At 40.0% G+C, this 16,299-nt stretch overlaps 1 protein-coding gene across 12 annotated transcripts in view; it reads right to left on the bottom strand.

The window, feature by feature from the left end:
* Window positions 1-16,299, bottom strand: part of PCCA (propionyl-CoA carboxylase subunit alpha) — a 308,554-nt gene that overhangs the window by 60,385 nt on the left and 231,870 nt on the right. For 11 of the 12 annotated variants that reach the window (XR_016280158.1, XR_016280157.1, XM_089511216.1 and 8 more), the window contains one exon: window positions 13,404-13,457. Coding sequence is in view for 10 of the 12 variants with exons in the window: in XM_089511216.1 (XP_089367342.1) it covers window positions 13,404-13,457 (54 nt within the window). In the remaining 2 variants the exon portion in view is untranslated. Of the gene's footprint in view, window positions 1-13,403; window positions 13,458-14,751; window positions 15,023-16,299 lie in introns of those variants that run through there. The other variant, XM_089511218.1, reaches the window with a different exon arrangement.

The raw sequence follows: 16,299 nt of genomic DNA, 5'->3' as shown, positions 1-16,299 counted from the left end.
ATAAAAACTATCATGGCATGCTTATGTTTTAAATACTTGCTTAAATAAAAAACCTCCTTAGCCTCCTGCAGAAGGGAGTTCCACAGGGTGGGAGTAGCCACTCAAAAGGCTCTCGATGAAGATATTTCATAATGAAATACATAAACAAGTCTAAACAAAAAATCATTTATGTTTCTTATACATTTTAAACACAAAGCCTGGGGGTGATTTTATACAATATTTTAAATAATTATGTGCACTAATTATTATGTACACTAAAATCACAGAATCATAGAGTTGGAAGATACCACAAGGGCCATCCTGTGCAATCCTCTGCCATGCAGGAACTCAAAATCAAAGAACCCCTGACAGATGGCCATCCAGTCTGTTTAAAGACCTCGAAAGACTGAACCATCAGAAAGCAAAGGTGTCACTATCTCAGTGCCCCCCCATATTTTGGATTTCAGAATTATGGAAAAGGGACACTCAACCTGTACATACAAATCAAACATTAACTGAAATATATAAGCAGCAACATTATTTGCTAAGATCATTCATCATTGATCTCCTAAGCTTTATAGCAGCTACACAAAACTTGACCACATTTTAAAGTGATCTGACATTCCCTGTCCTCTACTAAGTATTTGAAATGGTAATCATCACATCTACCTGGTAGAATCACTGGGATTTTGTTAGAAGCAATAGGCTCTGATCGGGAGCAGTATAAATAGCCAGGGAGGGGGCTAAACAAGGCCTACATACTGCCCACTCATTCCCAGGAGTCAAAAACATTTGTTCCTAACATGGTTGTAGCTAAGTTTACTTACATTCCTAGCAATCTCTCCACCAACATCCAATTATCTAGTAATGTTTTTAAAAATCTCAAATTGTTAACACCAGACACTTGGTTCCTGGAAATTGCTCCTTATGTTTTTTGAATGCTTTTCAAACATATGTTGCTTTTTTCATTAATAATGACTTGCTATTGTGAATTCCATTGACAAAAGCCACCCCCCCCCCCAAAATAAAACATATTCACATGTTGTTTTAAGATACTGCCTCATAGTTTTTCATGTTAATTCAACTTCCAAAATGTTGGGATCCTGCAGCTCTTAAGGACCATGCCCATAACTGATATGCTATTCAGGCAATATGCATATGGTATGGTATGGTTTTGGTTGTTATTTTAAGAGTCAGTGTAGTGAAGTGTTTTGAGCATTGGACTATGAGACTTGAGATCAGAGTTCGATTCCCTGCTTGGCCATGGAAACCCCCTGGGTGATCTTGGGCAAGTCACTCTCTTTCACCTCAGAAAAAGACAAAAGCAGACACACACACCCAAACAAATTTTGTCAAGTACACCCTGAGATAGATTCATCTGGTGGTCATCACAATTCAAAAACAACTTGAAGGCACAAAACAACAACAACAAACGAACAACTGAAAACCCATCCATTGCCTCAAGGTGCCTCAAGAAAACCCCGTGTCAGGTTTGGTTTGCCTTAGGGTCACCATAAGTCAGAAACAATGGTGCACAGCATGATAATTTTTACTGGACTTAGTTCCAGTTTCATCATGAAGAGCTGGAGGGCTGTCACTGCTATTGACCAACATCACAAATTTATCTATTCACTGGAACAGACACCTAGGCTCTATGCAACTGAAGCTACTATTAGACACAAGCATTACAGCAGAAGTAGTAAGAGAGATATCCAGCAACTCTGCTTATGTTGTTAAACCAGATCAGTTCGAGTCAGTAAGTACTGATGATGTGGACAAGATCCTTGGTTGTGTGAGAAAAACAACTTGCTCTCTCGACCCTTGCCCATTATGGCTGGTTGTCCAGGAGGGAGGAATAATCAAGATGCTTATATGTCATATAATAAATGCATCTTTTAGGAAAGGCTATCTACCTTCTTGTCTGAAAGAAGCAGTGGTCAAACCGCTTCTGAAAAGACATTCCCTTGACCCCTCGGACAAAAATAATTACATGCCAGTTTTGCGCTTACCATTTTTAAGCAAGGGAATTGAGAGAGCAGTCACTAATCAACTCCAAGTGGTCTTGGAAGAAGCCAATTTTAGATTAATTTCAAACCAGGTTTAGGACAGGATTTGGAGTTGAGACTGCCATGGACGCCTTAGTCCAGGGGTCGGCAACCTACGGCCCGTGGGCCGCATCCAGCCCGCCGAGGCCTTGGCACCGGCCCCAGCCCGGTCCTGCCGCTGATTGGTGGGCCGCCATCCTGGGCTCCCTGGGAGCCTTTCTTCCATCAGACCTCTCTCTCCGGAGGAAGGTCTGGCAGAGGAAGGGCCCCTGAGGGAGCCCAGGGCATGGCGGGCCGCCCCCCTGGCCTCCCTGGGGACCTTTCCTCCACCAGACCTCTCTCTCCGGAGGGAGGTCTGGCAGAGGAAGGGCCCCTGAGGGAGCCCAGGGCCTGGCGGGCCACCCCCCCCGGCCTCCCTGGGGGCCTTTCCTCCACCAGACCTCTCTCTCCGGAGGGAGGTCTGGCGGAGAAAGGGCCCCTGACGGAGCCCAGGGCCTGGCGGACCGCCCCTCCCCTGGCCTCCCTGAGGGCTTTTCCTCCGCCAGACCTCTCTCTCCGGAGGGAGGTCATCTTAAAAAAATTAATTATTTATTTTTTGGCTTCGGCCCCCCCAGTTGTCTGAGGGACAGCAACCCGGCCCCCGGCTCAAAAAGGTTGCCTACCCCTGCCTTAGTCGATTATCTCCGTCTGGGCATGGACAGGGCAAGTGTGACCCTGTTAGTGCTCTTGGACCTCTCACGGGCCTTCGATACCATTGATCACGGTATCCTTCTGGAACACCTGAGAGAGTTAGGTATCAGGGGCACTGCATTGCAGTGGTTCAGGTCCTACCTCTCAGGAAGGTTCCAGATGGTGATGCTTGGGGACAGTTATCCGACCAAGAGGGAACTCAAATGGGCGAGATCATCCGGAGACATGGGATGGGGTGTTATTTGTACGCTGATGACACCGAAATATATTTCTTTATGTCTCAGACTGCAGCAGTGACTAAGGATGGCATCTCGCCTCTTAATGAATGTCTTAAGGCGGTAATGGTCTGGTTGAGGGAAAACCGACTAAAGTTGAATCCAGATAAGATGGAGGTACTTGCTATAGGAACCCCGAACCCTGGTATGGAGATATGTTCACTGGTTCTAGATGGGGTCACACTTCCCCTAAAGGACTGTGTTCGTAGTATGGGAGTGCACCTGGACTCGTCCCTTCTGTTGACAGCTCAGATAGAAGCAACGGCCAGGAGCGCTTGTTATCAGCTCCGGCTGATACGCCAACTATGTCCCTACCTGGCACTGGATGATCTATTAACAGTAGTATACACTCTGGTAACCTCTCGATTGGACTTCTGCAACGCGCTCTACATGGGGCTACCCTTGTATCTAACTCAGAAACTTCAGTTAATTCAAAACATGGCAGCCAGGTTGGTCACCAGAAAATCAAGAGGTGACCATATAACTCTAGTTCTGAAATCTTTACACTGGGTGCCAATTAGTTTCCGGGCACAGTACAAGGTGTTGGTAATCACCTTTAAAGCCCTTCATGGCTTAGGTCCAGCTTACTTAAGGGAACGTCTCCTTCCATATAATCCACCCCATACACTCAGGTCCTCTGGGACTAATTTATTACAGCCTAAGAAGACGAGGCTTGCTGTTGTTACCCAGAGGACCTTTTCATCGGCCGCTCCTAAACTTTGGAATGAGGAGACCAATCACATAACATCTCTTGGGGCCTTCAAAAAAGCCATTAAGATGGATCTCTTCCGGCGACATTCCCAGACTGATATACGGGACCTCCCCACTGTCCCACAACTATGCCTCATTGACTCTCCCTTAAATTGCCTCATTGTATGGGGACGAAATTCTATTGTAATTTTTATTGTGATTTTAATAATTGACTTTTTATGCTGTTGTATTTTAATTGTGGGTTAGGGATTGTGTTAATTATCTTACTATGTATTATTTTTGGTTGTAACTCGTCCCAATCCTTCGGGGAGAGGCGGGCTATAAATAATAATAATAACACCATTATTACTATTATTATTATTATTATTATTATTATTATATTAGGAGTACAATATTGGCAATCAGTACTATCTAGATAGAATAAAAGGGATGACCTTCAAAGGGCATCTCTTCCAACATGCTACTAATATGGTAAATTAAAGTATATTTATTTTTAATCAACTGAATAAGAGGAATGAATAGCAAATAGACTAATAGTGCAGTCGTGCCAGCGTAGTATTGCAGATAGAGGTAGCCAGTGTTGTGAACCATCATATGTATCATCTCTACAGGAAAACTGCAGTAATTCCTTGGTGGCGTGTTTGTTTGTCTGTTTTTGGGTTTTAGAGCCCAGTTAGTATGGAAACTAGGAAATTACCTTGGGATATGAGCAGAGTGAAATTTCCTCCTAAGTGATTTTCTGGAACAACAGAGAACCAGAACTGATTTCTAAAGTGAAATGGCATGTTTGTTCTTTTAAAAAGGAGGGTGCATTTGCAAGGAAAGAACACTCTTGGATCTGTAAACCTACTCCATGTTCTGAACAAACAATTTTGAGGATTTGTTTTAAAAAACAAGGAAAATGAAGAAAGAGTCCACTCTCAGATATCAGTCATATTAAACAAGGTCTGTGTAAGAGAACATGTCCCCTCTACCTCAAATATATGAATTAAACAACTCAAGTATAATGGCCGTCTTCATTCAAGATATTTCTCATTCTTGGGTTGGGTAACTAGATTTCATCAGATTTCAACATTCCTGAGATAAGTCCTTTTCAGCTGTTACCAACGGTAAATTCTAAGTGTAAGTTATAGTACTTGCTGCCCTATAAATAAGCCATTTTAAAAAGCTGTTTTAAAAACTGTTTTTCTAAAACATTTCAGTCTGAATGTTTATGCACCGGAAGACACACTCAAAAACAACAGTTATACAACGTAAGTTATTGCATTTATTGTATATAACAAACAATAAATGATGGCACAATCCATTAGTCTGTCAGCATAGTTTTGAGGGGTAGCTAGAAAAAAGGTTTATCCTAATATGTCTCTCCATTAGTTCCAAGTAAGTTGTTTGGAGGACTGATTGGTTATTTCACAATAAGCTTAAACTAGAAACAACTCATTTATTACCTCAAAATCATGGGCCATTCTCAATCCTAGTTTTTCTCATATCCTGTCAAGATTCAGATCAATCCACTGAGACACTTCTCCAAGTATCAGCAACAGCACCTACTCCCACCAACTCCAATTTCTAGTTATATATGTAGATACCTATGCTGTCTTGCCAACATTTCTCAAGTCAAAATAGTCTCACTCATCAACACAGAAGAAGAACTTTGTTGCATCAGACAAAAGCCTATCTAGCTCAACATTCTGTTTCCAGCATGGCCAATGAGATGCCTATAGGAAGGCCACAAGCACGACTTAACTGTAACAGGACCCATATTTTGCATTTTCTTCGTTTGTGTTGTCTGCAAACCCATATGTAATTTAAAAACACATCCAGATCTGTACAAGAAACCATAGATTTTATGAACAGGAATAAAATCTTATTATTACTTTAAAAAAACATAATCTTATTTGTTACACAAAGAGATTTATCCCAAATTAGCATGTAAGGAAAATTACTAAAAGGCATTATGAGGCCTTTTTATAATTTTGCTCTGCATAATATTCTCATACATTCAATACATGGTATTGAAACAATTATTTTCTCTACTTTTTTATTACTGGATTTCTTTATTGCTATCTCATTATCCCCACTTTTACCTTTTCCCTAAATGAGGAAGCAAATAAGAAAAGACACAGGAAGGACACCGTATGAATTTCTGCTACTCAGGTTACTATTTGTTATGCTAATGTTTGCTGTGCTTTGGACTGATGTTTAGGAGATGGACCACATGTGTATGATACTTCCTATGCTAATGAGACCTACCATATGAGGCCTGCTTTTTAAGCTTCCTTTCGAAAACAGTTGATAGCACAGCATGATGGCCAATAAATATGAAATCACAAGGATAATGTTGGGCATGCTAAAGTATATTTTAACACATTTTAAACACTTTTATCACAACTTTCATTACTAGAAAAAGAACTCCTGGAGCCATCTTTCCTCAGAATAACCTGTTCTTGTGTGAGAGAGAAACTGATGGAAGAACTATAGCGGTTAAAACTGAACTGTTTTTCATGCAGTTGCTACATAAGAACATCTCAGAAAGCAGCTGAATTCTAAAAGAATTCAACTAAGTGTTGGAGAAATATAAAGACAAGGGTCAAACAACCTATTATACTATATCATGTCTACATAGCATGTTTAGGTCTGGATATGATCTGATTTTAACAAAACAAAAACAAGCCAGGGAGCCTTGATCAGTGACAACTCTTGTTGTTTCTCTGCCTTCCTAAATTGCTATATGCCTCCTTGGTGTGGTAGAATAAGAGGGAAGAGATGGGGTTATTTTAGTAGGAAAACAGAATTTAAAAAGAATTTTTAAAAAACACACAATGTCGTGGGACAGACCGCCAAGAAACAGTGGTCTGCCGGCGCCCGTTTTTGCTCCTCAGGGATGGTGCAGCCCCCAAAAGGCGTGCTGCCACTGTGGAGCAAAAAGAACCCAGAATTTCCGGATTCTTTGTGCAACACACGACGCTGTGCAGACACTGCATGGTGCTTACATCGCAATGGCAGCACCCGTGTACATGGGGCACTGCCATTGTTACGCCGCCGCCATGTAGTAGGGTTGCAGGACGTGTGGTCACTCCATCCCTGGGCAACCCTATTACATGTCTAGGCCGGTGCAAAGCACCGGTCTGGATCAGGCCAATATAAAATATTTTTCCAGTGCTGCAGTCCCAAGTTGGACAGGGTGTGGCTGCACTTGTTTTGTTTTGTCAAGAAAGAGACATGGACAGCCTTAAGCAGATTAACGTTATTATTCATGTAATAGTAGCCCCTGCTAGAGTGGGAGTGGGATTGAGCATACCAACTTTTTCTGTGCATTGGAGGAAAAATGCATTTTAAAACCCAGTTTGGGTGACAGCTGCCTTTTTGAAAATTTAGCTTAGCTGAAGAAGTAGGAAGGAACTACATCATGCGATTACACAAGTATGCTTGCCTTCCCAATTCCTCTCAGCTGAGCTCTGTTTTCAAAATGACAATGGGTTTGTGAAGCTGAAAGCTTTCATGGCCGGCATCCATAGTTTTTTGTGGTTTTTTTGGGCTATGTGGCCATGTTCTAGAAGAGTTTATTCCTGACGTTTCGCCAGCATCTGTGGCTGGCATCTTCAGAGAATGCTTGCCTGGAAAGGAGTTGGGTATATATATTGTGTGACCTGGAAAGGCAGGAGTGATTTGCATGTGTATCGTTCTGTTGTTAATAGCAGGCCTCAGGGTGGAAGGGTCTGCAAAAGAGGATTAGTGTCTACTTGATTAGTGCTCATTGTCTGCTGGGAAACCCCTGACCCTGGGAGATTTCTCATTTGCATCTGTTGAGTCTTCATCTTGCTATTTTTCAGGACTGGTAGCCAACCCTTGTTTACTTTAAGGGCTTCCTCTTTCCTGTTGAAATTGTCCAGGTGTTTGTGGATTTCAATGGCTTCCCTGTGCATCCTGACATGGTAGTGGTTAGCATGGTCCAGAATTTCAGTAGTTTCAAACAGTATTTTATGCCCAGGATGGTTTGTAATGTTCTGCTACTGCTGATTTTTCTGGCTGGCCCAGTCTGCAGTGTCTCTCGTGTTCCTTGATTGTTGCTTGCACATTGCGTTTGATGGTCCCTATGTAGATTGTCTGCAGCTGCATGGTATGCGGTAAACTCATGCGGCTGTGAGAGGGCATCTCTGGTCCTTGGCTGGGCGAAGCATTTGCTGAATATTCTTTGCCGGTTTGTAAACCATTTGAAGGTGGTGTTTCCTCACCAGTTTCTCTATTCTGTCTGTGACTCCTCTGATGTATGGTAAAAATACCTTCCCTTTGGGTGGTTCTTTGTCTTCACTCCTCTGGGTTTTTCTGGGCCTGGCAGCCCTTCTGATGTCTGAGCTGGAGTGACCATTAGCCTGTAGAGCCCGGTCTAGGTGCTTCAATTCATCTTCTAAGAAATGGGGTTCACAGATGCGTTTTGCCCGGTCTACCAGTGTTTTGATTGTGCTTCTTTTTTGTCCTTGGTGATGGTTGGAGTTCTTGTGCAAGTATCTGTCTGTATGTGTAGGTTTTCTGTATACTGTGTGACCCAAATGTTGGTTTGGTTTGCGGATGACTAGGACATCCAAGAATGGCAGTGTTCCTTCCTTTTCTTTTTCCATAGTGAATTGGATATTGGGGTGGATGTTCTTCAGATGGTTTAGGAACACAGCCAGATCTTCTTCTCTATGGCTCCAATTTGTGAAAATGTCATCCACATATCGGAATCAAGTTGTAGGCTTTTTCGGTCCTGTTTCCAGGGCTTGTTTTTCAAAGTGTTCCATGTAAAAGTTTGCTATCACAGGGCTTAGAGGGCTTCCCATTGCTACCCCATCTCTCTGCTCGTAGAATCCATTGTCCCACTGGAAATAGCTTGTGGTGAGGCAATGTTCAAACAGGGCTGTGATGTCTTTTGGAAAAATCTGTCGGATGTCATTGTGTCCATTATGGGGACTTTGGTGAACAGGGAGGCCACATCAAAGCTGATTAATATGTCTCCAGGTTTTAGTTCAAGGTTATTGATTTTTCCTATGAAGTGAGCTGAGTCCTTGATGTAGTGGGGGGTCTGCCCTATACGGGTTTGTAATCGTGTGGCCAGACCCTCCCACCCTGAGGCCTGCCATTAGCAACAGAACAATCCACATGCAAATCACTCCTGCCTTCCCAAACTCACACAGTATATATATACCCAACTCCTTTCCAGGCAAGCATTCTCTGAAGATGCCAGCCACAGATGCTGGTGAAACGTCAGGAATATGGCCACATAGCCTGAAAAACCCACAAAAAAACTATGACAATAAGTTTGTCTAGAGATTCTAGCTTGGGTGAACCAAACAAGCATGGGGGCAGCTGGCAGGGTGGGAGTAATACCCTATCAGTAGGGATGGAGAGGAGTCAGGGCAATGTGATCCTCCCCACCAGAGTATTTTGTCTGGGGCTCTTTCACAGATGTGTGCAACATGTGGAGTCCATTCACACTACACAGTTATAGTATTATTATTAATATTATTATTATGTGATTATAGGAGTATAACCGTGTAATATTAATGAGCCCCTGGACTGGCCCTAAATCTGACTATTCAGGATGAGCAAAGAATTACCGTGGGGCCATATGTGCCCCCTAAGGGTGTTTTTATGTCCCTCGGCTCCTCCAGACTCCTTTGAAAACCCTTTTTCTCCAAGCCAGGAAATTCACCATTTAAATAGGTTGCATTTTTCAAAACTGGAAGTGAACTTTCAGTCACTTCCATGTTTTGTTTTCTCGCATTTTTGTTTGGCATCTGGAGGGTTCTATGAGCAGAAAATGGGCCCTGGAGCCACCACAGTTGCCCAGAGATCTTCTAACATGTTATTCCTAATAAAGAGAACATCTTCACTGAAGCTTGCTTCCCTGTATAAATACACAGATTTTGAAATGTGTGCATATGTTGCTATATCCCATAATCAAACATATCACCATGTGTGTTAGTTTCAGAATGAATAACTAGGCTCATCTTTACCAATTTAACTGGCTGCGAATCACTCAAGAGGGGATATACATTTTCCTCTTCCACATCACACGACTTCCTGATCCAGCAGCTGCTAGTTTGTTTCTAAGCACAATTCAAAGCGCTGTTATGACCTAGAAAGCCAAATATGGCTCACGTCCATGCTCTCTCTCTATAATAATCTGCCTGGGGCCCTCTCCGTCTTACCACTCTCACAAACATGGTTGGTGGGGATGCGAGATAAGGCCTTCTTGGTAGCTGCCCCTAGACTCACAAACTCACTTTGCAGGGAGGACCTCTGGGATGGCCCCCTCCCTGCTGTCCTTCTGTCAACAGGGAAAGACCTTTTACTTCTGGCAGGCTTTTAAAATGGAACGTTTTAAAAGAAATGGGCTGAGGGTGCTGTATTGTTCTAAACAGAACTGTTTTAATTTGTTGTCTTTCCATTTTCAAAACATTCCATTCTCTGGCCATGTGTGTGCGTGCGGGGGACTAATAAAAATTTCTAGAGAAAAAGTTAAGATTTGAACAAACTGTACCCTCTGAGAGATTATTATATTTCCAGTGCTGTAGCAACAGAAAGCACTATATATATTTTTTGAAGATTTGGGGAGGGGGGGGGGGGTCAAGATAAAAATATTTCCAGGTATAACTTGAAATTAGCGAAGAGAGAGCCATGTTATCATATCCTCAAAATAAACTTTGCTAAGAAAGGCAAGTTATTATTCTGAAGCTGTATATATATTTGTTTCTCTCCTTGAATAGCAAATATTATACATCACTATATTCATAAGAAGCCTTTGCAGAGACCCAACCACTAAAGCAATCTTTGACCAGACACATGCTGCTTGCTGGTCAATGTTGTCAAACTTCCAGAGGGGGGAAGGGGGATGGAAAAGCAGTGCAACTAGAACAGAGCCTCAAGGCAGATGGCCAATTCTATTAATCTGGCCTTATTTGTCCAAGATCAGATCATCAGAACTATTAAATGCACTGGTGATTCAAAATAATCCACAAGCTCTGTAAATCTTAGATTTGCATATTTAGGATAGAAATATCAAACATATTTGATATTAATAAATGATGTTAAATAATTTCTATATAATGCAATAGTCTTAAAGTTCATTTATTCAGAATCAACAGAGAGAGAACTCTAAACATAATTATGTATATTTGAAGCCATAGCTAGAAACTTTTCATTCACTGTACTTATTAAATGTAAAGAACCAAGTGGCAAAACCAGAGTCTTTGTGTATCATCCCCCATGATCTCAGATGACAAGATGCAGCACAAGCTTCATCTCTTGCTAATTAAACGAATCAATTAAGAGACTATTGTTGCAACTGTGTAACTGCTGTTCTATAGTGACAATAACAACCCCACAGGGAGGTCTTTTACTACATTAAAATGCTGTCCTCCACAACTCCATCTGATATTATTAGAAACAGTTATTTGCGTCTTGCTGTCATATTAGTAGCAGCAGCAAATTATGGAAATATGCAGACCAGAATGGTCCCAGTATGAGATCAGGTTTGGTTTTCAGCCTCTGAGGGAACAAACGCTGAAAATTCCAAAGTTCCCCAAAGTTCATTAATGGAACTGATAAATTTACCAGCACAGCAGCCATTTAGATGCTAGGTAAGGGTCACATATTTGCATACTTTCCCGCTAAGCTGATACAATTCAACTAGATAAATTATCATATTAAGTTTACCCTCCTGAGTTAAACTGATGGAGTTCAAAATTGTTTTCGATGGTTGTCATTAATCGCTGTTACATCTTAAATGCTTGCTTTGAAATCTAATTGTGGTAGTGTGCCAAGGGTCATATTAATAGCTTTCTTAATGCCAAAGCCTTGTAAAAACATGTTTATTTTACTGATATTACTGAAGCTTAAAAGACAAATGAGTGAAGTGTATTTTTATTATCAATAAAAATAAATTTAACATGTACTTTGATTTATATTAAACTTATTTACTTCAATTTCATTTTGTTTATTAAGATTCCCAATTAAGCTTCAGAATCATATAAATGAATATTGCTCTATATGACTTGAAGAAATATTTACAATGTGTCAAAAATTAAAATAAAATAACTGTCTTCACATTCCCCTTCCGCGTGTTCAAAATCTATCATGGCTGAAAATACAGCAGAATTTTGCAGTACTGAAATTATACAATAGTTATTTAAGCACCTCTTCTCAATGAAAGCTGAACAGATGTGACAAAATTAAATTGTCTACTGCAGTTTTATTGTCTTTATCCCATCCTGAGGTCTCTGGATACATGGCAGGATATTTTAATTCAAGACAACAACCATCTTGATGGTTACCTATGGGTGGGGGAGCTGATTCCCCACTCTGTGTTTTCCTCTGAAACTCCTGCATTTCTCCCAGGAGGATTCTAGCTGTGTCTTTATCCCAGTAAATACACTTTTAAATTGATGAAGAGCAAGCAATGGGGAAGTGACTTGTGAAGAAACAGTTAAATAACCCTTTTTAGCCATTTTTCTCTAAACATTCCCTTCTGAAGTTTTTCTTCTACATACATTTTGTAACACAAATTTGTATGCAATAGGCAATTGCAAATATATAATTTTGAGCGATTCAGTTTTAAAATAAAACAAGATGAATGAAGAACACTCTGAGGTTTGCTTTCTCCTCCCAGGAATCTCTGTTTTCCTACTCATGATCACACCATAGTTAAGAGCCAAATAGGCCATTCTCAAGTATCAGTGCTCTAACACAAATAATGAAGTTCATGGAAGGTGGGCTGACTTCCAGAAATAGCAAGTTTTCAATATTTACATCATGTTGGAATTACTGAAAAAGTAATGCATGTTCATAACAGATTATTCTTTTCAGTTTTTAGCTCATTCTTTTAAAAAAGCAATGGAAAAAACAAGCCTAAAATAAATAAATCCCTCTGAGTTTCTCCTGGCTTTTTTGGGGTGGTGGTGGTGAAGGTCTTGCTTTTTCTGACCACTTACCTCGTGGGTCCATGTTCTTACCAATTCAGTGATGGCGAACCTTTTAGAGATTGAGTGCCCAAACTGCAACCCAAAGCCCACTTATTTATTGAAAAGTGCCACATTCCTCTGGCTTTCTAGGTATTAACTGTGAACTCTGTGCTGAGGCAGCAGCGCGCAAGCCTACAGAGAGGGCTCTGAGTGCCCCCTCTGGCACCCATGCCATAGGTTCACCACCAGATGTGATCATTAGCACTCTGTAAGGTCTGCTTTTCCTTCCCAGAAATCCTTGTTTTCCTGCTCTTGACTACACCATAGTTCAGAGCCAAAAAGGCTATTCTCAAGTGTCACTGCTGTAACCTGATTAGTGCAATGCTGTAGGATATGAAGATGTACTTGGCATATAATATATATTAATCTTCTCCCTCTTCCTTTTTCTTTCTCTTCCTCCCCCATTCGATTTTATTTTTCTCCCATTTTCTGTTTATTGATGATATAAATTAATTTTTTAAAAACAGGGCAATGGTCAAACAAAAATTCAAGTTCCAAAATTTAGTCAATCAGTCATTACATTAAACCACTAAAATATGTGGATCAATTAAACTTTCCTCCAAACCAACCAGGCAGCAGAATTTTTTTTAAGTTATTTATTTTTAATGTATGTAGTTATAAGTCCAATGGAAGCAGGCACTTTCATGTATCAAGCATTCTTCTTCAAATGAAAAAAGTCTATAGAATATAATACTACTCACCACTGTGCCAAGAAACTGAACACTAAATTTTCCACCTGCATCCCGTGAAAGGCACTGGAAAAAATAGACATATAGTTCCTATATTATATAATATGATATAATTTCCCCATAAAGCATATAAAAGCATCTGATACATAGTCATCAGGTCCCCAGTCACACTTATGTATCTTGACAAGGGAATAGACAAGCATAACAAACTGACACATGTAATTAATAATTTTTGGCATGCCACATGGAAGTCACACTTTATAGTGACATCAAGGGATTATTAGCTACTGAGAGACTGCCTGATTTTGGAATCAAAGAATATAAGATATGTTTATACAGCTTAGATGTTTCAGGGGACAGCAATGGCAAACCACCTATGATTATTCCTTGACTTTAAAAAGACCTATGAAATAAATGGAGTCATTAAGTCTCTCTCTCTCTCTCTCTCTCTCTCTCTTACACACACACACACACACACACACAGAATTAATAATAATAAATTTATTTATATACTGCTTTTCCAAAAAGATCAAAGCGGTTAACAAAATTACATAAAATACATAATACATAAATGATTTACATAAACAAATAAAATACCTAAACAGTACATAGCAATGGAGATTGTAATCTCCAATGGAGATTAGCCAGAACAGACTTGGATTGGTAGCTAGTTATAAAACCAGCAGTTTCCACTAAAGATGAGGCAGGTGATGTTGGAAATATAGTGACATGGGGATGGGTAATACAAATGATATGGGAGACAGAGGAAAAATGTAAACAAAAGGAAAAGTAAAGCACTAATACATTCCTGTTCTTGGGAAGGATTTTAAAACAATGAAGTTTGGGATGGTGAAGGCATCTATTAATAGTTTCAGGGGTTACAAGCAATGACAAGTTTTCTAGATTTTTTTTCTGGAAATATTTCAATTGCTAAGATAGAGTGTGATCTGATTTAGTATAAATATTTTGGGAGGCATTTAATTTTTAAATGCGCATAAATCCCAGCTTCTGCCAATCTAGCAGTTCAAAAGCATGCAAATGCAAGCAGATAAACAGGTACCACTTTGATTGGGAGGTAAACAGTGGTCTGTGCAGTCATGCAGCCACATGACCACAGAATCACCTTTGTCAATGCTAGCTCTTCAGCTTAGTAATGGAGATGAGCATTGCCCCTACAGTCAGACATGACTAGACACTCTTTACCTTTACCTTTTAATTATTTGAATCATAATTTCTAATAAGGAAAAAAAGATAAAGCATACATAATGTGATTTAGAGTGTGTTCAGACACACTCAAAGCTATATGTGGAAATTATAAATATATATTTAGTGAATATATAATATATTTAGTGATGGCCTTCTGTCCTGTCTGATTCTCTCAGTTTTTCCTTAATCAGGATCCTCAGAGAAAATTGAGATTGTGAGGTTAAAGTGTGTGATGAATGCCTCAAAAATACCAGGGCATCCCCTATACTGATTTTACACACAAACAAACATACACTTCTGTCATTACTTTATCTCAAGTGTAACAGAACAATGCTAAATGGGAAACCTGTGACATTTCCTATGCACTGCCAGGCTTCTGCCTGTAGGGTGAAAGAGAGGAAAGAACAGCATTCTCCATCATGATCCTGCAACAATAGATTTAAAAAAAATCTTTATATGCTTATACAGTATATGTATATTACACTTCATATAAGATCTAAAGTGTTATCTATAGCCTTTGTCTCTCTGGCCATGCTCATCTCCTCCCCATCAGGTCCACTCACTTTTTCCCACTGCAATGATAGAGACGAGGAGTAAGATCTATGAGGGCAAGAAGGATGGGTGCAAGACCCTTCCTCTCTGAAGTCAGATTGTGATCTCCAACCACAAAGGGGAGTTTCTCATAGCCCATGGGATGCCATCCTAGGGACAAGAGGACTGTAGTCTGTTGTCTGAAAAAAATTCTTCAGAATGTAGGCTATCACATAAAACATATTTCTTGGCAGCAAGTCCTTGTTCTAGACATCACCTCATTTTATATAAATGAAGCAATACCTTTCTGGAAAAACTATTATTTCAACTAATCGGTCATTTTGTGCCACCCCACTCTGTACAACCATAAAAAAACAAAGAACAATGTGCCAAGTCTTGACATATTTCAACAGAAGTGATTAATGAAATGGAAAATATGGGAAATAAAATTTCATACAAAAATCCTGACGTTTACATTTGTAAAGGAAACAGGAATATACACCTTTCCCCACAGACTAAGAGAAACACAATTAAGTTTTGGAAACTATAAAAAAGGAACAAAGTACCAGCTGCCTACAATGAAGCAACTGTATGCCAAAATAAACAGATATAAACTAGTTGATAAGCTGTCAAAATTGGTAAATATGGGGGGGGGGGGGGGGGGGGAAGAGTCCTGATTTTTTTTTTTTTTTTTAGTTAAAGACTTTTCACCACCATTAGAGTCTTGTCATAAAATATGGCATTTAAAAAAACCCTACTTCAATTCCTGATTTAAAAAAAAATGTGTGAACGAAAGAAAGAGAAAATGTAAGATTTGCTCTTGTATATGTGTGTGAGAAACAGATACTGTATATAATTGCTCTGATAGTGAGAGAGTCGGATTTCATTGTAGTGGGATATTTGGTACAATGCTATTTGAGGATTTAAACTACAGTTAGCCCTCCACATTTGCTGGAGTTAGGGATGCAGGACCCCAATGAAAATGGGAAAACAATGAATAACTCTAGCCCACACAAACCATACTGAACACACAAAAAAGTATGATTTGCTTGCTGCCACCTCCACTGCTGCCCTACATCATTTTTAATAAAGTCTTACAAACCTCATTTACAGTCTCTCAGTTTTATACGGCTTAAAGGTACAGTAAAGGTAAAAGTTTCCCCCTTGACAA

This window comes from Sceloporus occidentalis, unplaced genomic scaffold (assembly GCF_023333645.1).
Source record: "Sceloporus occidentalis isolate IW3139 unplaced genomic scaffold, rSceOcc1.0.p SCAF_2, whole genome shotgun sequence".
Taxonomy (NCBI): Eukaryota; Metazoa; Chordata; class Lepidosauria; order Squamata; family Phrynosomatidae; genus Sceloporus; species Sceloporus occidentalis.
Note: the sequence above shows the minus strand (reverse complement) of the source record. Positions and strands in the feature narration are given on the sequence as shown.